The sequence below is a fragment of the Parus major genome, chromosome 4, assembly GCF_001522545.3.
Source record: "Parus major isolate Abel chromosome 4, Parus_major1.1, whole genome shotgun sequence".
Taxonomy (NCBI): domain Eukaryota; kingdom Metazoa; phylum Chordata; class Aves; order Passeriformes; family Paridae; genus Parus; species Parus major.
In genome coordinates, this window is record NC_031771.1 from 50,434,538 (window position 1) to 50,461,697 (window position 27,160).

The 27,160-nt window shown below is 36.8% G+C and overlaps 1 protein-coding gene across 2 annotated transcripts in view; it reads right to left on the bottom strand.

Moving 5' to 3' along the window:
- Positions 1 to 1,134: 1,134 nt before the first annotated feature.
- STIM2 (stromal interaction molecule 2) overlaps positions 1,135 to 27,160 on the bottom strand; it is a 33,812-nt gene continuing 7,786 nt past the window's right edge. Inside the window, exons 2-12 of one of the 2 annotated variants that reach the window (XM_033513542.1) lie at positions 23,904 to 24,018; positions 16,870 to 16,981; positions 16,101 to 16,216; positions 14,679 to 14,856; positions 13,585 to 13,762; positions 12,838 to 13,005; positions 12,541 to 12,641; positions 12,065 to 12,303; positions 8,746 to 8,947; positions 8,324 to 8,472; positions 7,391 to 7,936 (exon numbers count right to left, since the gene is read on the bottom strand). In XM_033513542.1, coding sequence (XP_033369433.1) covers positions 7,899 to 7,936; positions 8,324 to 8,472; positions 8,746 to 8,947; positions 12,065 to 12,303; positions 12,541 to 12,641; positions 12,838 to 13,005; positions 13,585 to 13,762; positions 14,679 to 14,856; positions 16,101 to 16,216; positions 16,870 to 16,981; positions 23,904 to 24,018 — 1,596 coding nt within the window. In that variant the 3' untranslated portion in view covers positions 7,391 to 7,898. Of the gene's footprint in view, positions 7,937 to 8,323; positions 8,473 to 8,745; positions 8,948 to 12,064; positions 12,304 to 12,540; positions 12,642 to 12,837; positions 13,006 to 13,584; positions 13,763 to 14,678; positions 14,857 to 16,100; positions 16,217 to 16,869; positions 16,982 to 23,903; positions 24,019 to 27,160 lie in introns of both variants that reach the window. The other variant, XM_033513541.1, reaches the window with a different exon arrangement.

Genomic DNA, 27,160 nt, shown 5'->3' on the forward strand with positions numbered 1-27,160 from the left:
ACTCTAGTTGCCAAACAAAATGGTTTCCACCTTTCCCTTCCCAGTAATATTGCTGTCAAGCCTAAGCAGAACCAAGAAAACTTATCTCAAGATTAAAAAAAAAAAAAAATTAAAAATCCAAAGTTTATATACTCAGGGAACACGCTAAGATCAATTAAAATTGCATAACATTTTCACTAACACAGTTTCACTTTTCAAAATGAAAATCAGATTTATTCAACATTAAGTGCAACAACACATCAGAAATCAATAAAATCAACTTTCACTTATAAAGTAAAGCAAAGTAACATGAATAAACACAGGAAAATACTGTCTGAGACTCTCCAAGCAGGACATTTCTCATAAGACTCACAGAAAAGAAAAAAAAAAAAAGGATTTTTATATGCAAACAGACTAAATTCCCCAAAATTCAGATTTTTTTTCCAGTCATAAAGCAATATATAGCTAATGGGAGGTAAACTAGAAAAGGGAATGAAATGCATCATGCTGTACAACACCAAAGAAATACTCCAAATGCATTTTGTGTACAGCATCAACAACATGCAATAGGTGAGGTTAAAAGCAAGTACAGTGTATATATTAGAGACAGAAACTAGTCAGTCTGAGGGCTTTGTTTCTTATTTTAGTCCAACTAATGAAAACAAACAAAGGCCAAGAGCAAACAGAGGAAGAGAAGAATCTGCATGGAGAACATCTCTTCCCAGAACAGTAAAGCATCTTAAGATTCAAATTTTGCACATTTACTTGTCTTGGTCCTCTTCTTGCTATGTCATTAAAACAACCAGATCCAATGGGCTTTATGCAAATATCTACATTTATATAAAGCAGTAATTAAACAAAACAATGCAAGTCATTCAAATGCTGCTAATCTTTTAAGTCAGGCATTAATATGCTGAACACTCACTACAACTCAATGTTATTTAAATTAAAAATAAAAACAGGGCAAGATATCTCCCAAACAGCTTTGCTGAAGTCTAGGGTATTCTAATTATATTTGTTGCTTGGAGAAAAGCAATGTGAAAACAGACGTGCTACCCAATTCATTTCATTACGAATTATTTAAACAATGCTTTTAGACAACATCTGGTCTCTTTGTTCATTCTATTCAGTTCACAGCCTGACAGATTTCTCTTGCCAGTCTTTTTTTTTTTTAACAGCAATTTTTTAAGACAAACTCCCAAGATCTTCTATAGATTTTGTCAGCTATTGAAAAGCAAGCAAGCATAGCACACATGCAAGTTATTAGAATTAGAGAGCCAAATATAATTAACTACAAAGTTCCAAGCAGTAAGTACATCTACATTCCCCTGGGGAGACCCCATCTTACTAGGAGATGGTTTTGAAAGCTGATGAAGAACACAGATTACCTACTTCAGAAGTTCTTTGCCTTTCACCTGAAGACTTACCAGAATCCACTCTACTACCCAACAAGCTAGTACAAATACTCAAGATTGTCATTAATTTCTGTAAGCATGGAGTGATGGCTGACAACTGAAGACTGAATTTTGCAGGGTTGGACATACTGACCTTAATTTTAAATGAATTCAAGTCTGAAAATAATTGTGCAGCATTAACTTAAGACACAAATAAAAAGTCAAAGGATAATTAAAGGATAACTTTACCACTCATACACAAATCACACTAGCCAGTGCTCTCTCTACCTCATCTGCCTGAAGTACAGCAGTGTTTTTACACTAATATCCAACTGTGACAAAGTCTTTAAAAGGCAACTATTTACGATTTTATCTATTATTTCCCAAGTGAAAAAAAACAACCTGTAGTACTCTATACTATAAACAACTACCAGTACCTGCTTACGTTTTTAACAGGAGAGGGATCACAAAGAACTGAGTTGAATTAAAATAAAAGGAATGTGAAGGACCAAGTTTTGATTCAGATGTTTTTAGCACATACTGAACCAAAACATACGTTAAGACATGCTGCTAAAATTTATCTGAAGCCGCTCTAAGGTCTGGCAATCACCCTGGTTAGTACTGTAACTACTAAATTTAATGCTGGGTGAAAAGTAGAAGAGAGGTTAGAAATAAGAAGGTAATGCCCTGAAGAGTACACCTAAAGAGGAAAGTGGGGTCTTTTGTTGGATAAGAAGTTACTGATCTGAAAGCCTTGAAATTGAATGTACCTCTTATCTCCAGCAATCTAAACTGTGAGTGTTCTTTAGGAGGAGATTAAATACCACTGAACGTTTTTCATCCTCTCCAATCAGCAAGAGGCATTTCTTTTTACCTTGCTCAAATGTGTTATCCTTAACATCTAAGCAGAAATCAACCTTCCCACTTCCATTTCAGAGAAGCATTAAATACACAGAACACACACACAAAATTTGGTAAACTTGAGATTTTAAGTTGTTAAGAAAACCAAAGATAACACAAATCTACTTTATTTCTGAATGCCTGAAGTGGATTGAGAAGTACTGCCATCTGCTTAAGCAATGTCAGATGCAAGAGCACTCAGGAATAATAGTTTAAAACTTGATATTGTTACCATTTATATGAATTGCTGCGTTCTGTTTACGTAACAGAGGACTAAGTGGAGAGTCAGAAAAAACATCATCTGCACTGGGCTGGAATCAAAAACCATCTGTTGAACACCTGTATGACACATTCAAACTGCTACTGAAACCCCGAAAAATGGTCACCTAAACATCTACACACTGTCAGGCAGCCAAAATCTGCAGGCAATTTTTGGTTATTAGTTATCCCAACATTTGTGTCACTACCAGAAAATGTTAGCAGCACTTAAGACTCAACCTGGCATAGGGGGCTTCACCATGAATCACTAGAAGATGCAACATCCAGGATTAAAATGCCTACAAGCAATTTGGAGCAGTGATTCAAACATGAGATAGTAACACACCCCTATATAGTAAGGGCAACTGGAACAGAATAGAGAAATGAGTTTATCCTACTTAACATATTGCACAAGGAGATAAGCAAACAGACAAGCAGTCCAAGAATTGGTAAGTCCTCTATTTGGCTTTAAAAAAAATTATTTACATTCTCCACTGCTCATAAATATGCTTGTAATTAAATTGAAAAAAAATATTTCATTGTATACTAATGAAAGTAAGGTAGCAATCCCTCTCCAGCAATGTATCGTGGAAATAGAATGAAATTATCCTGAAACTCTCAACAGCTGGTGATACAAGAAATGCTAATCAGCTCATTTCCCTCCTGTGCATGCCATGTTCCCATATTTTGGGAAGCAAAAGGAAAAAATCTTGAAAGTTTTAATTCCTTATTAGTTTTATCTTTTTAGGCTTTCAATCAGTTGTAAATTACTGCCTAATTCCAGCTGGCATCCATAAATATTGTAAGAAAACAGAAATCAAGTATTCTTGGCTTCATCATCTTCTAGGCTTCCAAAAAAGGAACTATATTCTTTAATATTACTACTTGAACTATGATTGAGAATTTTTCCTCTTTCAGCAAACTGCCCTTCAGGAAATAGAGGGTAATCTGCTACCTAGGTACCAGCACGGGAAGAAAAGTGGACATATGCCTGGAATTGTCAATGAACAATTTTAAGTTCCATCACTGAGCAGTAGGAATGAGGGATGGAGGGGAACCAACCAAAATGAAAAACCAAAAAACCCAAACACAATCAACTGCTTTAATCTCTAAGTCCATTGTAAGATGGTAAAAGCATTCCCCATGGCAACCAAAATGCCTTTCCCAGTACTTTTATGCTAATCAAGTATCATACAGCTCTAGTAAGAATTGTGGAAAGGTTTGGGTTTGCTTAGTTTTGGAAGAACTGGGATTTTTTTCTTCTTTATATAGAACCATACACGTGACACTTCTTCATTTTACAAGTGACTTAAACAGCAGCCTTAAACAGGGAGAAGTCTTTTAGGCAATTTCCATAAGGGAGCTGCTGTCCTGACAAAGTACTCTAACAAAATACATACATAGCAAAGAGCCTCATCTTCTGAAATACCAAAAAATTTAAAAAGAAAAAACATGTATTTTAGCTGTAAGAGCGAAAAAACATCCAAAACAAAGAAGCAAAACAAAAAGCCCACAAACCAATCTCTACTGACACTAGCTGACTCTCAAGTGACTGATATGTCCTATGAATCCTAGTGGTTGGAATGCTGGCTGGACTCCCTGCCTGCCAGCGAGTTCAAGTTACACTGTGAGCCAGTGCAGCTGGAACAGAGAACCTTTTGGGGCATGTTGTCTCACTTCTCAGATGTGGGCATATGCCAGGTACTTCAACACTATGACTGGGATTGGTGGCCACCAGTGAGGATCTACCTTACAGCCAGGGCTCTCAACGTCCCTCAGTAAAATGACTTGAACCACCTGAAGACAGGAATTTCTGCAGTAGGAGCAATGGAAGCCACTTTCATTGTGGACAAATTTAAATGGCAAGAAATCCAAGTGGCTATTAAAATAATAAAAAATAAACTCAACCTAAAATTAGTTTGTGCTCCAACATATAATACTCACCACTTCTGACTGTATTAATTTAAGCTTTTTGCTCGCTAACTCTTATTAAGAAGCAGTTATAAAGTTACAGGACAGCTGGTGATACACTGAACATTGAGAGTGTTGAGTCTGTGCTCCAAAGGTTTGCCATTTTGAAGCCAGAATCTATCATTATGATAACCTCATCTGATTTGTTTGAACAACATCATGAAATATATTTTTTCCAGAAAATAGTTAAATTGTTTTTTTAAAAATATATTTAACTCTTTAACTCTCAGCCATGAAGAGCTCAATACCTCCTCTATTTCACTTTTAGTTATACTTACTACAGAAAACTGAATTTGTCTGGTTTGGCTTCTCAGGATTTGAGTTTGCCCAATTTTGATATCATAATTAAGAAGTGCTGCCCTTCCATTACTCAGTACCAGCTTTTTTTCCATGTGTAAACGTTTACTCTCCAAAAATGCTTGCTGTACCAAAACGCCACTTTTTTTTCATCTTGTTTGGTAAAGATAGAGACAGAGTTACTCAAACCTCACACCAAGATCTACTATCCAGCCCCAGATATTATTTTAAACTCAATTATTGCTATAGCCTTCTCAGGTGCATGAAGATTTTTCTGGTAGTAGTCTTCTCTGTGTTGTTTGGGAGACACAGTGACTTCCCTACTTGCATAAAATTGTTCCCTTTGTAGATGTTCAAGTACTTCATCAGGCCTTAAACTGCAGCTCTTGAAGGCTCAGCATTGAGGTGGTTCTTCAGCACAACATTTTTCATCACTGCTTTTTGTTGTCTGCCATGTCCAGATGTACAATCCTTGTTCAAAGAGACCATTGTTACCTTGTGATTACATTGGGGTTTTTTTTAAGCTACAGCTGTTCAACCTGATGATTCAGAGAATAATGAAACAATATTATGTACTCATTATTTTCTATTCCACCAATTTTTTCTTCTCCAAACTTTACCACACAGTTGATTTGTCCCATGCATTTCTGCATACATGGCCTACCATCAGTCAGACAACAAAACTCTGGATTATTTCCGTTCTCTTAAGGAATTAACCAGTGTACCAGGACATCTAAAGTACTTGCACATGCAAGGACTCCACCCCATTTTATAACCACTCTCTTTCAACCATGTCACCAACCACAATAAATTGTTAAAATCACCACCACTTCTTGAGGAGAGAACTACATTGGGTATGTACAGTGGAACATAAAAAGAAAACTATAGAAAAGTCACATCACTTGATTTCAATTAGCTACAGGTTTTGAAGGCTCCTTACTAGAAAAAATGTAGGCAGTCTGTGAAATAATTCTTTCATACAGTACATCACACACATATTGGCAAGAAGTGAGCCCCTAATCACAAGTCCCTGGCAGTGGCACCTGCTACTGAGGCAATTGGAACACCCCCATGGAAGATCTGAGACTGTTTAATCATCACTGGGTAAATTGCTTCTATTGACTAGAACAGGAAATATTTCTTTGGAATGTACCTCAGAAGAAATTCCTGCTCAGTATTAATATTTTCAAACTGAATAAAAGGCACTGTTGCTTAAGCCATACATTTTTTGTCTCCAACTGTTAAAAAAAAAGATGTTTTTGAACAACTAGCTACTGCTATCCTAAGAAGGCTTCCTTGTTACCTCACAGTAATCTCATCTCTCCCTAAAAAAGCTTCACAAAAATTGCTTTTATCTGAAGCATGTCATCTCACCTTTATATCTATCTTTATATGTAAAATTATGAGTTAGTATAACAGTGTGCATTATAAAATTATACTATTTACTTCAGACATCTTTGAACAGCTAAATCTTCAAACTATACAAAAATAAAGTGTATGAAATCTTACAAAAGGAGGACATTAAGACAATAATAGCTAATTCAAAAAATATAATAACTTATACACAGCAGTAAGCATAAGCAATGTAGCCTACGACAGCTTCCAATTAACAGGACCTCTGCAACATGTCTGAAACAAGCATCAGCTAAAATTGGAACATTCCCAAGCACAATAATGTTTCCAATTTATTATCTTTACCACAGTACAAACTTCCGCAACCCAAATGTCCATTGTCTGTCAATCTGTAAACAAAAGCTACTATTCCCCCTCCTCATTTTGAGAGGGTGAATTTTTTCAGTCTTCAGTCAAGTTTCACAACCATCTTGCATAAGGAATCAAGAGCCTGTTCTCTTGGTAATTTACTTTTTTTCTTTTTTTTTTTTTCTTCCATTTTTTTCTTTTTTTTTGTTTGTCATACAGCCTGCAGTGAATTAAAATCACAGTGAAAGTCCTGGGAAAAAAATGATCTTTACAGCAGGACTTGAACCATTCTAATAATAAATGCATCTAACAAAGCTTCCCATAATAAAAGCATGACATTTCCATTTCCAGAAATCAAGTCAATTAGAAATGCTAAATTCTACTTAAAAACCCCAAAAGATCTAAAAGTGAAAAGATTCATCTTCTCAGTCAAGTACAAGTCTTTCCGTTTCACTTGCAGAAACTGTTCCAGTCTGTAAAACAGTAGTGCAACTCATTTAGTTCTACTTCTTTTATTTTTGTTAAAGTCCAGTAGATAAATGTCCTATTTCTATGGAAAGATAGGAAGATGCTCCAGTAAACAAGAAACTTTGGCAAGCCCAAGAAGGCTTACTAGTCCATTAAAGCTTAGGAGTCCAAAGTGGCTTAAAAATGGTTTATGAATAAACTTAAAAAAGCCTAAGAAATCAATTAAAAAAAAAAAATATAAGGCTGAAAAAGACAAACTAAAAAAATAAAGAAATAAATAGGCAGAAATTAATGTAAACTGTCTGAACTTTTTAATGATTTCTCATTGACAGCTGGCACAACCGTTGACAGTACAGTCATTAAATATAGGTGACCTACAGAGTATTCCATTAGGGCATCCAGTCTGGAATGCTCAAATGGAATTACATTCCTAAAGATTTAAAAAATAAGAGTTCTTATAATATTACTATAGGTTCTTCTGCCCACCTCATTTACACTTCTTCTTAAAGAGGTTTTTTATTTTTGATGGCTTTTTATTTTTTTCACCATTCTGGTAGAGGTCCTGTGGGATGCTGCTTATCCTAGGGACAGAAGCAGCTTCATGGCTGGGTTTACTATCACTGCCGGTTGAAGAACATGAGGTGTGACGAGGCTTTGGGACTGGGATCCCAGTTGAAAGCTGGTTCATGCTGCAAGACTTCTCCAGGATTCCATTATAAACTTTGCTTGCAGGACTAAAGATCATGCTCTTAGTTTCTGCCATGCCTACACAGTCAGGAGAGCCCCTAGAAATATCTGCAGTTAGAGAAGAGGAGTCTCCCATAGATGATTCCTCAAGTAAGAATTCTTCTGGTGATACTTTCTGAGGAGAAATTGTCTGGTACATTTCAAGACTTGCTGGAGGAGACTGTTTTCTTCCAATGGATGAATTTAAGGAGTCACATTCCGAACCTGCTTCCTGTACTTCCCTGAGTCAGAGCAGAAAGAAGAGAAAATATAATGAAGCTACAATTTCCTTCATACAGTTAAAAAGGAAATTAATTTAGAATCAATAACATTAGTCAAAAGCACCACCCACACTTTTTCTTAGTAGTAAATTAAACAAAAAAAAATTAAGTTAAACATTTTAAGTTACAACTTGCATTACATCATTTTATTATCTAAACTTAAGGGAATTAGTTTGTGCAATCTTGTTTTTGTGGGCAGCAGCATCTGCCCAGAATCAGTCATTTGTATCTCACTTCAAAGAACAAAATCTATCTTTCTGGCACGTGAAGTCAGAAAAGTTATGAAATGAAAGAAGGAGATTTAAGCCTATCATACACGAAAAGTTTCTTCAGGACAAGTGTCCCTACCTTTCAACAAGCTCATTTGCTCCTTCCAAAAGGAATTTAACCTTTTCCTATGAGGCCATGTAACAAGAGTAGGTACACGCTCAACATGCTGTAAGAATTGTGTTACCATCCATCTCCTCTTCGCCCAGTAGCTGACATTGCTTTTGATCCTAGTTTCAGATGTAAAAGCCAGTAACATATTGTAATGGAGAATCAGGGTTAGTTCAGTGCACCCTGGATTGTAACATTACTTTACTGTACATGACATGCTAGCTATTTACATACACATACCAGACAAGAACTCTCTGCTCCATGTAGACTATATTAATTTATATTATCCTATAGATTACTTTAACTTTTGGCTTGGTTTAACCTCTAATTCTAAACTGTTAGTCTCAATAATCCTATCAAGAGTTCCAAGTGCTGTTTGCTAATCTCCGTACCATTGTTTATCAGCAGAGAAGTAAATGGCTTCTTCCTCCTCTTCAGTTCGATAGAGAGCTGGGCAGCTCGACACAGAAAGGATGTCAGGGTCAGGGGACTGCAAAGCGTGCTGAGACTGTGGAGATGATGGCACAACACTGCGTCTTGATCTACACAAGCTACTGCTTCTTGCCAGTGTGCTGGAAGGTTTTACAATGGACCCTGAGGCAGAGAAAAAGCAAACCAAACCCTCCAAGTGACATTGATGTTAACAGTATCTACTCTGAAGACTAAGTAGCAGATCTCTGCTTCAGTGACAGTGACTTTTAAACAACTTTGACATCTCTTGACAGATTCAGAGGAAGAAAGACTGGCACACCTCATACATTCTACAGTTAGATGAAGCAGCTAATCAAGATGAAACTGCAGAGATTTTGTGCCTGACCAAGTACACCAAAGCTCTGGTTCACTCTGCTCTCTTGAGAACAAAAAGAAAGATTCTACTGAAACTCCCAACCCTTCATAAACTAAAAATAGCAGTGCTGAAATTAGTATGTTACACAATGTATTTTAATTGTGTATTTTAATTGTGTGGTGATTTGCAGGTTAGAATAAAACGTAAAAGTTTTGCAATGTAGGTATGACTAACCAAACAGCCAACTGATACACACTACAGTAGTTGAAAAGTAGGTTAGATAGAGAAATTTCATTTATGTAACATGACAGAAAATACATAATTCAACCTCATTATAAGCTCAAGACCTTCCTCTTAGATAACATTGTCTCTTGCCAGGCTAACTATAAATTTCCAGAAGCAAAACCACTAAGAATCACTGGGGACAGCCTCACAAGACCTCATCAGCAAAGTACCCAACAGGAAGTGATAAATCCAATTCCTCCTTCCAAAGATTATTAGGCAGCAATACTTGTACAGAAATAAATCTACAGACCTGTTTTCAGGCTAGCTGCTACAAGTCTCAGGATGCTTCATACCCATCCTCAAACTGTCCCACAGAATGCATCACTGCTTATGTAAGATACATCAGACCCTTACTGGTGCTCAAAATTGTTTAACAAACACAACATGCTAAAAATCCTTTCAATTTTTTTTCGTAGACAAGGATGTCTAGCCTGATAAAATACATTTTATTTTCTGCAATGCCAGTTTATCACCATGTAAGTTACAGTTTCCCTTCCTGGAATCTCAGAAAAGGACAAGTTGTCCACTCTCTTAGGACAGGAAATCTAAACTTTCACTAAACAGTAAGTATCTGCACCTTTACCAATGTATAGATTTATTTCCACTCCTGAGAAAGAAAGAAAGGTTTGCAAGTCTCAACATAAAGTGTTCCCATGTAACTCCAACTTCTAATTTTACTTTTGAGGAATTCCCTACTGATCTTAAAAGCATGTTGGGAGCTCAAAAATCATCTTGTGTCATTACAAAAAAAAATTCCTCAAAGAGAAAAGGTGGACTAAGACAGGAGAGTAAGAATCACTTTAGGAAATTTGTGCTACAGGTCCAGGTAAATCAGATGCCATCCTACTTCCTGGTATTACAAAAAAAGAAACAAAACCAAAAAAAACACCCCGAGGGAAAAAAAACAACAAAACAAAACCAAGATTGCACCATCAGTGACTTTTGAGAGAAGTAACAAGCATTTTGATTCTTTGTAGGTGTGTATATACACAGGAATATGAAGAATTCAGCTGTGACAACTTAACATGTAGAATTTTCCAGTCCAAATGAAACTCAGTAAATCAAGGAACCAGCTGAATTCTACTCAGTCAATGGAAAAGTAGAAGTTTCACTATCACCTTCCTGCTGTAAGGACTTTTTTCCAATGTCAGACACTATTTCTTAATCCATTTTTGTTCTTCAGCTTGAGATTGATCAAACTTTGAGATTACTATTATCACTGAGAAGGAAATACTTGCAAATTAACTGATCTTTAGCAAAAAAAAAAAAAAATTAAACCATAATTGCAAAAGCATACAGTAAAGTTTCAGCTAAGTATGCTCTTACAAACAGTACAGTCCTTTTCTAATTGTAGTTCCTTTGAATCAACAGCACTCTCTTCTCTGGCTTCACTTCCAAGCAAGAACTAAATGAGAACAGTGACTAAAAAAACCCACCGTCTGAAGTCTTTTACACATATCCAAGTGTTGTCATTGTAGACCATTTGGAAAATCATGACAATAAATGGAGCTCTTCATTTTGAAATCAGACCACAGGCTCCTCTATATAGAACTGGAAGCTTAACTCTAGGCATTCCTATTTTATTTGGTCTCCAATAAATTTGTTACTAGGGTTTAAATCAAAGTATTTGCACTGAAGACAGCTAGAGTAACACTATTCCTCAGAAGTGATCAGAACTTGCAGTTAGTAGTGTTGCAAGAGGATTAATGAAATTTCAGTGTGCTCTGCAGAAAAAAAGGTTGGTACATTTAGAAGGAAAACAAGTGCCCAAGACACATTAAGTTAAGCCAGCAAAAGGGCAATCTTATGCTATTTTAAAATACAGTTTGCATTTCTTCTGAGAATCCTAGCCCTGGAAAAAAAATATACCCACATGACAGTTTTCTTTCCTACTCATTCCTCAGCTTAAAACAGCTTGTTTGAATAGCTGCATGGGGGCTCATCTTTTTGATTTGCCTCTAGAGTCCAGTTAATCATAACCTCCAACAAACAGGCTCTTGTTCTGACACAATGACTCATGATATCAGGGTGGTCTGAATCCCCAGCGTGTATCTTCTGATCATAGTTTAACCAAAGCTGGAGTTCTCTCCCTCCAGAATTTGGCCTCTCTGATGGACACTCAAACAACCCACTGTATCCAAACACAAGCATTCTGCCTGAAAGCTTCCCTTGAACAACAACAGGATTTTGTTCCAACCACTAAAGAATGTGTGCAAGGCTATGTAGCATGGGGCCCCCACAAAGGATGTGATCTTCCTCAAAGTTTGAGGAACCCTGGACTACATCCCTTCCATCTGATAGAATAAATGAGCTAACAGAAACTCAGCATTATTCATTACAAACTTTTCTCTAAGAAGCAATCCAAAGTTGACAAGCACTTTAAAAACCTTAGCTGAATTTTCCCCACACTCCCACTGAAACAAAATAAAGGCTTTTTCTTCATGTTATCTTTATTGCAAAACCCAAGTTTTCATTTATGTAAGTCCACTAGATCTAATATCTGAAATGCTACGAAGAATTTTGGTCCTTTTGACTTGTACCTAATCCTGTTTGATTTCTTCTACTCTTCTCCCACCTGACTTGAAAATGCCACGTCCCCACAATTTTTCCCCTTTCTTTTTACTGAGCTCATCACTTACCATGAAACTGTGAAACTATTGGAGGAGTGTCTTCATCTAAGTCATCAACTCCCCCTGCAATTGGGTAGGGAGGAATGGAAACTCGAGGCATAACTACCCAGCTGTGATCAGAGTAGAGAGAGGAGGTCAAGCTTGGTAGCCCAGAATTGTGTGCGATTTGAAACCCGCAAATCTTCTCAATCTGTTGCCATCGATAAAGACGCTCTCGCAAACACGTCGTCAACTCAGAGAGTGCTTTCCTGAAGAAAGGCACATATTAAAATTATATACACTGTTCTTATTGATAAAGCAAAGCAACATATTCATTCCAGCATACCAGAAGATCCATTACAGCTGTTGAAATATTCACATTTTAGTATTTTTTAAATTGCTTTTCTAAAGTGCAAAACCACCAAGACATTCTCTCAAAAATGCCATTGTTCCAGGAATGGAATATGAATATAAGAATATGCATCCTGTCCTGATAACCCTCTTACTTTGCTTCGAGAATTTTATGGTCCACTTCATCCAGGGAGGAGCTGTGTGCAACATGTAATGTTCCAAATACAGTACTTCTCTTCTTTTTTATCTTTTCTGCCTAAAAAGCAAAGTAAAGAGAAATGCATAAAACTAGTAGCATACTTAACAGATGACAAAACACTAGTGATACTGACAGGTAGCAAACAACAATTCAAAGAAAAAAGCACAAGTGTTTTACTGCTTTGTGTTTACTATTTCATATCTCTAGCAACAAATCAGAAAAATCTTTAAGTAGCTGAAGAATAATTTATTACCTCATCTTTAGCAATTGCTAATTGCATTTCTGCATGCTGTCTTTTGATATTGTAATATTGTACTTCGACTTCATGTGTTAACTGAAGCCACTTCTGCAAAGCTTCAGGAACAGACCAATTACTTCTCAACTCAAACTCCTTCTCAGCCTTTTTCAAAGCCATACGAACCTAGCAATCAAGAAGAAATAAAAGTGTCACCAAAAGAACTAACAGGGTAATTATAAGGTAAATATAAGCACCTACTTTTGACCCCACAGCAACATACCAAAGCTTGACAGTTTTGGTGTGTGCCAGTTGTTGTCAGGTATGCAGATCTGGCATCTCTGAAATCCAGCATATGACCTTCCACATTTTTTCCAATAATATATCATTCCTAATTCAAAGTTCAAATATTTTTCTATGATGATAATTTTTTTAGTACAATAAATCCAAATTTATTGCTGCTCAGATGAAACAAAGCTACTCTTGCTCTTCTAATAACAAGATTAAAAAAGCTTTTGTATATATTTTTGTTCAGCGAATCCCAAAATATTATGATAAACTAATATACAAAGTTTACAGCTTCTAATAGTTTCAGGATTATCTTTTTAGATAATGCCATGATTGACAGACAATCATTAAGTGCTCCCAGAATTTTTCCATTCAAATCTAGCATTTGGGGAATGCCAATTTAAACACTACTGAAGATCTAATAAAACTAGGACTGATTTAAAGTCAACACTAAATTTATATACAGCTGGCAGATACCTGTACTAACTCTTCCTCTGCATATTTGAGCCTGCTGAGCTCACATTCCGCTCCCTCTCTTAATTCCCTTAGGCGATGAGCTTCACGTTTTGCATCATTGATCTCATCCATCATTTTGCGCTCCAGATTTTGCTTTTCAACAGCAACGTTTCTATTCTCTTCTTGTGCCTTCTCAAGCCTTCACAATTGAACAAAAAATATGAGAAAATACACAGCATATTTGTTAAAAGTTGCAGTCCTCAGAATAACAAAATGCATCCAGCAACAGGGCAAGAGGCAATGGGCACAAACCAAAGCACATGAGGTTCCGTCTGAACATCAGGAAACACTTTCACCATGAGAGTGACTGAACACTGGCACAGGTTGCCCAGAGAGGTGGTAGAGTCTCCATCCTTGGACATATTCAGAAGCCACCTGGACATGTTCCTAGGCAACCTGTTCTAGATGATCCTGCTTGAGCAGGAGGGGCCGGACAAGATGAACTCCAGAAGTCTCTTCCAACCTCAACCACTCTGTGATAATAAAGACTCTGCAAGCTTCATGAATCAGCAGCAATTACATCACACAACGTGATATCCACACCAGGCAAAATATCCAGGCTTTTAAGTGAACCATCAATAAAAGTGTAGTATCAAAATACAAGTCTCTATAGACAACTGTGTTACAGGTGAAACACAAACTATCAACTCCCACACTGCTATATATGCAATAGAAGCAAATCAGTTCAGGTCTGCTTCAATCTTAAAAGCCTAAAAAGAGAAAAAATGTCCTCATTCCCATGTATCTAACTATTCAAAATCAATGTTATATGAAAATAACAATACAATACATACTTGTAAATTTGTAGGAAAAAAGACTGAGCCTCTATTCTCTACCTTCATCCACAAGTTTGCATTGCCTGCTAAAATATCCAGGGGCAATCTCTACCCAAGAAATCAGCACCACTGAAATCACAATTTCCATGCAAAGGGAAGATGTACAAAATCCAAAGGCAGTTAATGCAAAAAACTTAAGACAGTAAAAGATCTCCATTTGTGTTTAACCTCAAAACAAAAGGACAACTTTTTTTTTTTTTTTTCTTTTAGGTTTTATACCTTTCCTGCAAGTCAAGAAGACTTTGCTCTGCTGTTTGGAGACTTTCTAAGTCCTTCATCATTTTTGTGATATGTTCTCTTGAGGTTCTGTTCTGTGTATATGCAAACCAGCAGCCTCCAAAACCAATAACTATAGAAACTGTTAATATAAAATCCTTCATCCAGTTGTGAGGGGGACCTGTGCAGAGAACAACACCATCATTAACTAGTTCATTGAGACAGACAACAGACTAAGGCCTTCCCCCCCTCTCCCAGCCTATAAGGTGACCTGATGCTAAACAGAATTCTAGCTCATTTACCTCCAACCACTTCCAACAACTACCTTCCAAATGTATTCCACAGCATTTTCCATACAAAATAAACAGCTCTGCTCTAATACAATTTACCTAATCTACACTAAAACATTCATTAGACTGAGAAAAGCTTACTAAACCCCTTTACAAGTACACACTGTATCTTTATTTAGAGTTAAAATAGAGTTCCACAATTGCACTTTATCAGGCCAGTAGTAGGTGTAATTAGATTTGAGCAAATTCTCTCCAGCCTGCACCCTTTTGAATGCCCTATGCTGAGTTAAAAATGCACTCAGAAAAAATAAAGTACATTTTAAAATGGTAACAGCAGCATTTTATAAGTTGGATTGTCAATTTATCATATCCAAGATTCACATAACAGATCTTCGTTAGTACAACTTTTATAGTCACTTGCACCTCTGTAAAGACAGTTTCTGTGAGCATTAACAGTCTAATACAAAGTGCTTTTTGTTTCCCCCCTAAAATTCCACAGCTCAGATCTGGCCAGACTAGTTCAGGAACACCTGACACACACAGTACCAGAGCAGAGCTGTAACTGTGTCTGAGCAAGCATGCAGAGCATGCAGAGCACTGGTGATGTGGTATGGACATGGCTGCACATGGTAAAATGGGTCAGATGTGGGACTCCTGCATTAAATTTAACTGCACTTAAACTCAAGTATGCACAAAAGACACAGGTGTTGGATTTGCATCATCATCTCCTTTTTTCTTCTTGGGGAAGGTCATCCCCTCTCATTTCAGCATCCCAGCTTCACTGTCCACGCTAACTGAGAAGTGAATGTAACCTTAGCTATAAACGTAATTTAAACACTCAAAAATTTAGAGGACAATTCTTGTGACACAAAAGCCAACACCCACTTGTCAAGTGAGTTTATACTAAAATTTCTACACGGTTTTACAAACAGAAATGAACCTCTGTCCTGCTCACAGCACCTAAACAACCTTTTTCAATTCTTTGCAGAGTTCCACAATGCATGCCAAGCAATCAATCAGCACATCCACAAAATTGATAAGCTATCCTATCTACACTATCAAGTGCCACAGAAAATATGCTCTGATTAATTCTTACAATCAAGAGATAAGAAAAAAACTCCAAAAAGTTACTAACGGGTGAGAGGTCCAAATAAAACAACGTCCAAGGCTTTAAGCTGAAGCTTCTGTCTATGGCTCCGGTCAATTATTTTCAAGTGGGAGATCATGAAAGCATGTTCATTTACTGCTATCCTGTTAATGACAAGACAAAACATTACCTATTCCATAAACTATATTCAAATCAGTCTATGCAAAAAAACCACACCGATAGCATTTCCCACTGTTATATCAATTACAGCTATGCAATTAAGAGTGAGAAATACAATACAACAGTAATGCTATATAAACATATATCAGCATGTGGCAAAAGAAAAAAATAGCATCATTTCACTATTATTTTCCTTCTGGAAAAAAGCATTAAATAAATCCATTTATCATAGTTAAAGGTACATTTACAGACTTGTGACACCAACTCCTAAATACATGCAATTCTCAGTTGTGGTATTTATGCTCTAGGAATGGTATTTTACAGTTACATCATTGTATATACACATATAATACATCAGAAGATGTTCAACAGGAAGTTTGCAACCACACAAAATTATGTGACCTTTGATAAGAGCTTCCACAGAAAGAAATAAAACTTTTATGAAAGCTGTATTTTTAAATATGCTGGCAGAAAAAAAAAAATGCAGCTACCTCTTCAAAACTGCAAGGACACTTCTCTTTTCTTGAATTTGACTGTATCTTGTTAGATTTTAGGTTGACATAGCTGTTCCTACCATACAGACTAATGCAGCAACCCAAGGGGAATTATCTGAAACTAATCTATAAGTTATATTCACCTGGGAAGTGTTGTTCCATTGACATTGCTGTCTCTAAAATTCTTTTCATATTGGGGCAATTCAACAAAATCTGAGAGCCACTGAAGAGTGTCCTCTTGAGTCCAGTTATGAACTGAAAAAAAAATTCAATTACCTTAGGTTTTTATAAAAATCAACAGCTTAGAAGACAAGCAGTAGAAAAGCAGGTTACAATAACCAAGAAAGTTTAGCCAAATATAATTCCAGAAAAATTAGCATGACCAAAGTGTTTCTGGCATTTTGCCTTTTTCATTACATGCTCCCCTGTGAAAGCTTAGGCAAATTATAAATAAACAAGCATGGAACCAACAGAAGTATTTCTTTATTAAAACTTTCACAGAACAATTTAGTCTTTTGCTTTAGTTTAAATCAGGACAGCATCTTGTGGCTTTCATCTACTTAAACTGATTCCAGCCTCAACCCCTCCGTCCTTGCTACCCTTGCAGAACTAAACACACATCAGCTGGTGCTGTAACCATTTGAGGCAACACACCTAGATCTTAGAACTTGTTTTGACAACAATTTTCTTAGAGGCTTTTGCTAACTAACCACAAAATGTGAGCTGACAAGAGAAGAAGAGAGGAGACTGAAAGGAAACACCAAAAGACAGAAGAAATTTAACAGGAAAACTATTAAATCTCTCAAACATGCCCAAGTAGAATTACATGCAAAAATACTCTAAGAAAAATTACTTAAAATATGTAGAGAATAATTAACAATTTTCCCTAATAACAGCAACACTCTACATAAACATTCACAGCTACAGATGCGCTAAGAAAATACTACCCACAGATAGTACAAAAAATAAAATAAATTAAAAAATATCATATTTCTGTCCCTTACAAACCAGCTGCTACAGTTTACAGCTTCACACTGACAAAATTGAAGGGAAATTGTTCACTCCATTTATGACTCTGTAAAAGTCTGTCTGCATATGAAAGAAACAGGGACTGCCTCCTTCTGGACAGACATGTATTCACATGAAAAACTGGGGGGTTTTTTGAACATTTCTCTATCTAGAACTACTTGCATGTGACAGTGCTGGGCAGAGATTATCACTTGGACACATTCTCAGTGGTGATTTTTGACAGTAATCCTTTAGAAAGCACTGCTGAAAGCTTGACAGGTACAGCTGCAGGCAATGGAAATTTTTATGAGTTCAAATTCATATTTCAATTCACAGTGTAACTGAAATAAGGACTTCTAGGTCTCTTGTCTACACTAGCTCAGCTGCAAAATAAGCTTAAACATTTTAGATTATCATTCCAGATAGGCAGAGACAGAACACATTTCACAGACTCACAGCTTCAAGAAACAAGCTCACAGTACAAACCTCTTGTTATCTATCCATATGAATGGCTACACAACCTTCCCAGTATGCTGTCCCATTTCTTTCTCTCCTTGTGAGATACAGTCAGGTATTGATTTGAAACAGATTTAGTTTTGTCATATTACTCTAAATTTTATGCAAAATGTCCTGGTTCCATTTATAAACAGGTAGTTTTCCCACTGCAAAGATTCTTTACTGTTTGGTGAATGATAAGCAATCAGATCTACAAATCGAAGTCATTTGACTGCTCATTACAAGTCCCAAAAGAGTGCTAAAATCATCCAGAAAAATATCCCTTTAACTGCATTCTAGAATTTTGTTCATAGACTGATCTAAAATAAAAGCATTGCTTTGTTGTGACATGAGAAAAAAACCACCAAAAATAGCCACTACACACTACAGACTATCATTGACAGTACAGAACACTTCATTTCAGAAGCCACACAATTCACTGAGTTTTTAAGTTGGGGGAAGACTTAAAAATACCACTGAGACTTTTCACTTCTACTGCTAAAAGATTTTCGTAGACACTCTGCCAAATTCTACATAAATTTATAGGTTTCCACAATCCAGTAGTAATAGTAAACATATTATTATGACAGAAATTCGGTACACATTTAAGTGGTTTACCATAGAGCAAATCACATCTGTTGCATTAGACTGGTGTAATATTTTCTTCATAGACTATCAAGGAAGTTTTCCCAAACAAATCAGTTATATTCTGGAAAAAGCACTTCATTATTCATTATCTATCACTGTATCAGATACCTCCATTAGTATTAGTATAGAAACTGCAAAAAGAAACAACTACAGTCTATCCTAAAGTAGAACTGAAACTTGTACTTTCCGTACTCTTATACTGTTACTCATTTATTAGAAAATAAAATCAATTACTTCTTTCTTTATGCTGTATCCCTTTAACGAACCACTCAACCATTTAAGCTGGTGAATATATGAATATATACTGTCATCTCTTATTCTGGGGTGTCAAGATCTGAATCTCTTCTCACATATATATTTTGCTAGAAATTTAGTTTTATAATGTAAACTAATTCTTCACTCACAGAATTCCAGTGCCCCTAAAGTGCCCAAGTTTTCCAGGTGGAGTCAGACTCTGAACTACACTGCTCCTCCTTTCCTATTCTATCAGTGAAAACATTCAGACCGCCTCTTTGTTGATATCTGCCATAAGTTGGTAGGGAGTATTACCTGTCTCCAATAAGACTTCATGACATACACACGTTTGTTCTGCAACAGCATGAAGTACTGAAAAGCAAACTGGCCTTTCTCCACAAGAAACACTTACAGTCCAGTGAAACATGACACAAGGCAAGTGTGACATACACCAGGTGTACTGAAGGGCAAGCAGGCCAGCTGCAATTCATCTTGATCAGCACTGACAATTAGAATGTGCCAACTCCCACTAATTAGCTGAGGTTGTAATTTTTCCACAGTTCAATCACTAAGAAAGAAAGCAGTACTTCAGACAGCAGAGTAGCAAGTCACAATTAGCCTAAGTTAAATGCATTTAGCATTACAGAGTAATTTTAACATCCTTCTCTCTCACACCTCTTTTCACAAAGAGACGCCTTGAAAGAGAGGATGTCAGCAACATGCTTTGGGCAAGCAGGTACAGAAGGCACAGCATTCACAGCCCAGAGCAGCACTCAGTCTCTAGACCTCCACCAGCTATTTCACTTTAGACCACAAAGTTATGAGTTTTGGGGGGGTTTTCCTACTTCTTTTCAACTGTACTACCAACATACCTGAAGGTGAAGATAGCAAAAGTAACTTTAAACAAGCCCTGTATGAAAGTCTCTCATTGTCAACCCATATTAATTAGAAAATCAGGCTATTTACCAGTTTTTTGTGTTAAATTTATCACGTTAAGTTTATCACACAAAAGGATTCAAAAACTTAGTTTTTAGGACCTTCAGCAGTGTGCAGCATTACATAACTCATCCATAGCCAAGCCCTGCTTGCATGCATTTCCAACCTCCAGATATTTAAAACCTAAGACGGCAAATAATTAGAAAGCAAGGCAACCACAACAGTTTATGGTATGCAGTTTAGTCCCAGCTGCTGCAAGAACACTTGTGCACTAGTACATCAGAATATAACAGGTGATCACACATGCAAATATAGATCTATTTTTGTATCATTTTACCCTAATAAATAATGTACCAGACTTTAGTTCACCTCCTATTTTCAGAGGGAAAGAGAATTAAAGGTGGAAGAAAAAAGGTACACATACAAGGCAATGAGAAGGTTTTTTTTGTATTATAGTGCAGTCTAGAGGAGATACTATACATTAAAGCTCAAATATGCCATAATGATAAAAAATAAGAAAAAAAGAAACAAGCTACTTCGTAGTAGATGTTTGTAACAACTAGGTTTTGAGAGGATTCAAATTAGTCTGACAATAGCCAAGCATCCATGAACTCCAGATTTGACCTCATCAGCTTTTACTTCATTACAAAATCAAGTCCCAAGGGACAATGCTACATCACTACAGGATGCAGCACCCAACCCTACTCACTGAGACAGGTCAAAGACCTACCCAGCTGAAGGCCTGGACTGATTTTACAGCCTCCTTGCTACTGAGACTAAACACCTATGCCCCACTCTTTAGACAGCAAATTCACATGACCACAGCCCATTGCAGGGCCAAAAAGAGAAGGCAGGTGCCATTGAGTGAGAGAACTCCCAAAGATCATTGTACAAAGACTGGTATTTGGACATCAAACCAAATGTTCACCTGTCCCCATTTCCACACTCAAAACTACTACCTCTTCAAGGCTCTTGCAGAAAAATTACTGAAGATGCTCCTTCAATATTAACCTAAGAGTAGCTATCAAGTGTTAGTTTTGAATAGCTGAAAGACTCTGTAGTACATGCATAAATACTGCTTAGTTAGAATAGGAGACAGTCAAAGAATAGCATACAACAAGCACATACTGGCATTTACATTTAAAGAGCAGTAACACACAGTAACTGAAATCAAAAGACCTTCAGAGTGCAGCATCTTCTATGTTTTAAACAGCTATGATAGTTCACAGTCACTCCTCTAAATAGAGCACTCTGTAGAATTAGATAATTACATAAAAAAAATTCAAAGGTCATAAAAAGCACATTCTAACTAAACTAAATTAAATTACAGTCTTGTTTTGTACCAAATGAGCCCTTTAAACTGAGTGGCAACACAGCAGCAATAGGCTGGATGCTGATTCAACCATATGACTCCTTCCATGCAGGTAAAACCTGTAACAGTCTTGAACTTCCTTTAATTTGCACCAGCAGAGACTATGCTTTAAGGTTTCTGTACCAGGTAGGGACATCAAAAACCTGTCCAGTGCCAGAAATACTAAAAAGCAATATTCTGAAGCCCTCTTTTTTATTACCCAATTTTTAGAGCTTTGAATGCAACCAATCCTTAGTGTTACATTCAGTGTATAAAATCCTTCTCAATCAATTATTTAAAAGCAACCTCTATTTTCCTTAATCCTAAAATGAGACACAAAACAGCAATGGCATTTTTTGCTTTCTTCCCTCAAATCTTATCTGTCTTGCACCACCAATATGTTAAACAAAGAACACCTTTAAGCTATTTGACAAATATTTAAGACAAACATTCACATAAAACAAGCTTTATGGCAAAGAATGGGCAAATTCTACTCAGCATGAACTACACAGCAGTAGATCAAGATATTTCTGTATAAGAACAGAAACTGTCAAGAGCACTAGACTTTGTAATTCTCACACAGATACCTCAACAGATAGTGTAAATGACAGTATTAGTAATTTGAGACCTTTAAACAATCTTCCATCCTCTCGTTAATGTTGTCAAATTGCTATAAACTAGTGGCACATAGCAACAAATAAATCAAAAATTCCTAAAACATAAAGAAATGAATGGCAACATTTTCCATGTCACCTAAAATCAAATTAAAGTAGTTAATTTTCTGAGGGGCTTCATGCTTTGTAACATGAAGCAGACCACTGTTAACCACTGCTCAGAAGTGTCATTCTAAAGGTCTCCCTGTGGTGCAATTTCAGTTCTCTCAGCAGGATACACAAATAAAGCCACTATAAGCAGACACAATGAGATGAGACATTCCAAGTCTTCTGAGTCTTATTCACTTTACTCACTACATTCAAGAAAACTGGAATAAAGATAAACACAAAAGATAAACTATACTTCTAGAATCATTATCACCTAAATTTTTGAAGAGTTACACTTGACTTAGACCAACAGTTTTGAGGAGACGATAATTTTTTCTGATAATTTAGTTGAAATACTTTCAGGGAACAGGATCTTCAGCAAATAAGTATTTAAAGACTATTTGAAGAGATGAGGCCAAAAGTTACTGGTTAAAACATGTAATTACTATATACCAAACACTTCATGCATTACCTCAGCATGCACTTAAGTGACTTCCTGCATAAGCAGAATGAACCAATGCCATAATCCTGGCTTCATTCCCCTCCTGGTCTTACTTTTGGTTGTTTGACCCATACCAAGTTTTAGATCTCTCTATGCTCACCATTAGAACATGTCATAGTTTGGGAATGGCATTCTCAAATTTAGTAGTCCTTCTAAAAACATGTGTGTGGTTTCCCCTCCCCCTCCAACTGGAGGCACAAAGGGCAAAGATCACAGGTTGAGATAGGAACAATTTACTGGAAACAGCAATGAGATAAGAAAATGAACACTAATAGCAATTAGATATAACAAAATAAATAGCAATACAGTAACAAAAAGTGTAAGAAAAATAAAGAAAAATACTTACAATAAACAAGTACCAGATGGGTCCATTCCCCATGTTTCTCAACCAGAATGAGCCTCTTCTCCCAGGAAGAGAGAGAGACTCCCATTCCCAGGCTCCCAGCAATGATGTGAGCTGGTATAGGATAACACCCGGGCCTTTGCTATGCCCCCTCCTGACTACTGCTGAAAACTAATCCTGTCCTGGCCAGAACCATGACAGCACAGCACCTCTGGAACGAGGGGTGGGGTGGGGAAGGGGGAGAGGAAATTGGATATTTTTCTCCTAACGATTCTAACATTCCAGATTTCTTTTTTAATCACTATATCCTGGCACATATTTGGCAATGAACACTCTACTGTTGATTAAATGCTGTCCTTTGATATTGGGAATAGTTGGCTCAACTTACTTAATTCGTTTAAATCAAAGTGAGGTAGGGCTGGTGGTGTTGGGTTGTCAGTACATTTTACTGTATCCCAAATTAAAGATTTTAAAAAATACTTTGGACTAAATTCTAGATCTTTGTAGCTCAAATAAGTGAAAGTACATTGAATTTTCCACTTAATACTATATAAAAAAATATTTTAAAACAGCTTGAAAGAAACCCTTAGGATTTATTAAATTATTAAATGTGCTAATCTGGAATTCAGCACTTGCACCAGTCATCTTGATAAATTAGAACCTCATGTAAGCTATCTTAGTTTACTCACAATACACAAAACACATGAAAAGGAAATTACCTCTGCCTGGACTAAATGAGTTCTTAGGTCTATGTGTGCCTATAAATAACAGTGTCAAAACAGATTCATGAAGATGTTTCAAGAGGTCATTCATTCACTACTCTATATTTGGTGGAAAAATTGTTGAATTATAGCTATGTCAATAGCCACCATCATGTTCACTAATACTTCTTTACCTACCTTCAGATGTTTTCCAGCGTTTCCACAGATCCTCAATGGTGATATGCTTGTCTTCTCTGTGCAGGTGACTATGTTTATTTGAGGCATCCTTGTATTGCATATCTTCTCTTAGAAACTGAAGAAAAAGGAAAAACATCATCTTAAATGCCTAAAAGACAATTTCTGAAGAGAAACTACACAGAAATCAGGTAGAGGCCTTACTATCTCTTCCCCATGCAAGCAGCAGAGAATTGATACGAGTTTTCTACATCAAAGACTCAGAAAGTAAGTTAAACACTGTTGCAAGATTTGTTTTTCACAATTATTAAATCCTAGGAAAACTGATGATGCAGTTGGTAGTATACTAAGTTTAACATTATTAGAATGGCTCAGATTTACAGTGATTACAGGAACACACCACACAGTTGTAATGTACACTTTTCCATTCTGACTTTTAATCAACTTCCCCTCCTTGAAAATAAGACCATGTAAGATTGCAAAGTGTGCCAGTCATTTTTGGATGAGTAATGCCTGAATCCTGACATACCAGTTAAATGCAACTGCCTGAGGAGAAGAGTAAGCTGTTTACTAAGTAGCATTAAAGTCTTTTGATTAGACAACAAAAATTTGACTTCTATTCATTGAATTAAAAAACACAAGTCATCTGAAGGCCAATTTTCTGCTTGCTAATCATTCCTCAGTGGTTACACTCCAAGCACAGAATCATTACATAAAGCTGCTTCATTTTCAGTAATTAATAGGAAGCCTTTTAGCAAACTTTATAAAAAGGAAGATCATGCAATCATGCCATACAGAGTGGGTGGTGAGGCACTGGCACAGGCTGGGCAGAGAAGCTGCAAATGCCCTATCCCTGGCAGCATTCAAGGCCAGGCTGGATGGGGCTCTGAGCAATCTGATCTAGTGGAAGATGTCCCTGCCTACAACAAGGAAGCTGGAATTAAATGATCTTTAATGTCTTTCCAACCCAAACCATTCCATAATTCTATGACACAATTTTATGATGGCAGTGTTGTATCAGTATTCCACAAGTTGCTGCAAACAGCTCTCCAAATACATACCCAAAAAAGGCCATGGAACTGTAAAATTAATTCTATTTTTTTATTTCATAAAGCCCTAGAAAAGTTGGAATACTGGTCGACAAATGACCTCCCATTAATAGTGGAAATCCTTCAAAAGAAGTCTCTGAAAGCATTGTATGAACAGTCTCTGTGGGTGAAGACCTTAGTATTGGTATCAGAAAACTAGTATCTGGTACTAACAGTACCAGAAAACTAAGTAATCTTCCACAGTAAATAGCTTGCTTTCTTCAGTTCATGAAGGATAAAGCTGCTCAAACAAATCCAGCTACAGATAGTCATGACAGCTAAGTCAAAAAACAGCCTTTTATATGGCTGATCCTATGTCATCACCACTTCAAGTGAGGTGAGGAAGAAAGCCAAGCTAGTGATGCAGTGCAGAAGAACTCAATTCTTAAAATATAGTCCAGGTAAAAGTTTAAGTTCAGAGCATCCTGCAAAGGCTCCATTTCTAACAAATCTAGAGATTACACCATTCAGAAACTGCAGGAGATACTGAAAAGTAGCCAATATTAAATGATAATATTAACTCTTAATAAAAAGAAATAGAAATAGCAGAAATAGCCATGCAAAAGCTAACACTAATTATCCCTAACTAAAATCTTTTTGCTAGAATGTTAGGGAATCTCAAACTAAAAATGGATTCAAGTTTCTCCTCTAACTGATGGATTCAGAACAAAATACTAGTTGCTCTCCTTAAACAAACCACAGATCCATGGTATCAAAACACTGATCGGATGTAAATCCTCTCTATTTATCTATTGCTTCAAAACATTTTCTGATTGTCAGACATTAGCTTTGTAAAGCCTTTCGACTCCTAAAATAGCTCAATTTAGCCCATACAAACTGCATAAGCATTTTTAACTCCTCTTCACCATGAGTATAAGAATGGCATAAATTGAGATATATAAATATATATATGCACACACATGCATATACATGAGAAACATATAAGAAACTTCTGAAATATATGAGAGCTGAAAATAGCAGCCTGTTGGGGCAAAGGCAATTACAGAACTTTTGAAAAATCACGGATCAGCAGCTGTTAAAAGGTTTAATAAGCACAAGACTGTATGTTGTAACTGTATGCAAATGTAAAAATATCTGCTGCGTATTTCATTGTCCAAGTGGGAACTCTGAGTATTTCCCATATTGGAAATACTACCATGAAGCTGGAAAATTCTATAATTGTCATGCAACAGGCAGCGAAAGACTGATCGTCTTGTTCATTCCCACTCCATGTTTATTAAAGGCTAAACTGAAGAGCAGGAACTAAACAATAAGAAAACAAGCAAAATAATTTTCTTATCCTCTAATGTCCCTCAGCCTTTCCAGATTACAGTACAGCCTTACAGATGGAACAGCAGTAAAGAACTGATGTTTTCCCACCTTACCCTTTTCCCTCCAGCCTGCGAGTATCTACTGTCAACTGACATCCCCAGTATGCCTTTCAGGAACTTGCAAAAAACATACCAGAAATGCAGCAAAAACATGTATTATATGTCCCTGTCTGTAATTATTATTATCTCTTTTCACATGGGGGTTAAGGTAAATGCTAACACTCACTTTTCAGCTTTCTAGTGACAGATGATGCACTGATTTGATTCCAAATGTCAGGCATGGACAGGTTGTTTTTTTTTTCAAAAAAAGTGTAGGGTGATCAAGTTGCTGAAGAAAGAAAGAATATGTTCTATACACAGGCTTGAGCCAATTTTGCATCTTCTCAGCTAAAACTCGGATCACTTTCGTGTGTACAAACATGCTACCTTTACTGATAGTTGCCAGTAAAGGCCGTAAAATATTGAAGGATGAGAACTTTTATTCAGTTACAGGTGCTGTCAAGGAAAATCTAAATAGCTGATAACAATATTACTCACACTGTTAGAATTAAAGAAAAGAAGGAAGATGCCAACTGAAAACAAGAAGCTCCGAGGTGTTATCCCTCTCCCCACCCTAACACGACCAGGTCCTACAGCCCGAGTTAACAGCGGGACCCAGCGCGGGCTCCCCGCTCCGCGCCTCCTCCTGCAGTTCCGCCGCGCCGCCCGCAGAGGGCGCTGCGGGCCCCGCGCCGCCCGCCGCTCGGGAAACACGGATCCATCCCAGCACCTGCCTCGGACCGAAACACGGATCCATCCCAGCACCTGCTTCGGACCGAAACACGGATCCATCCCAGCACCT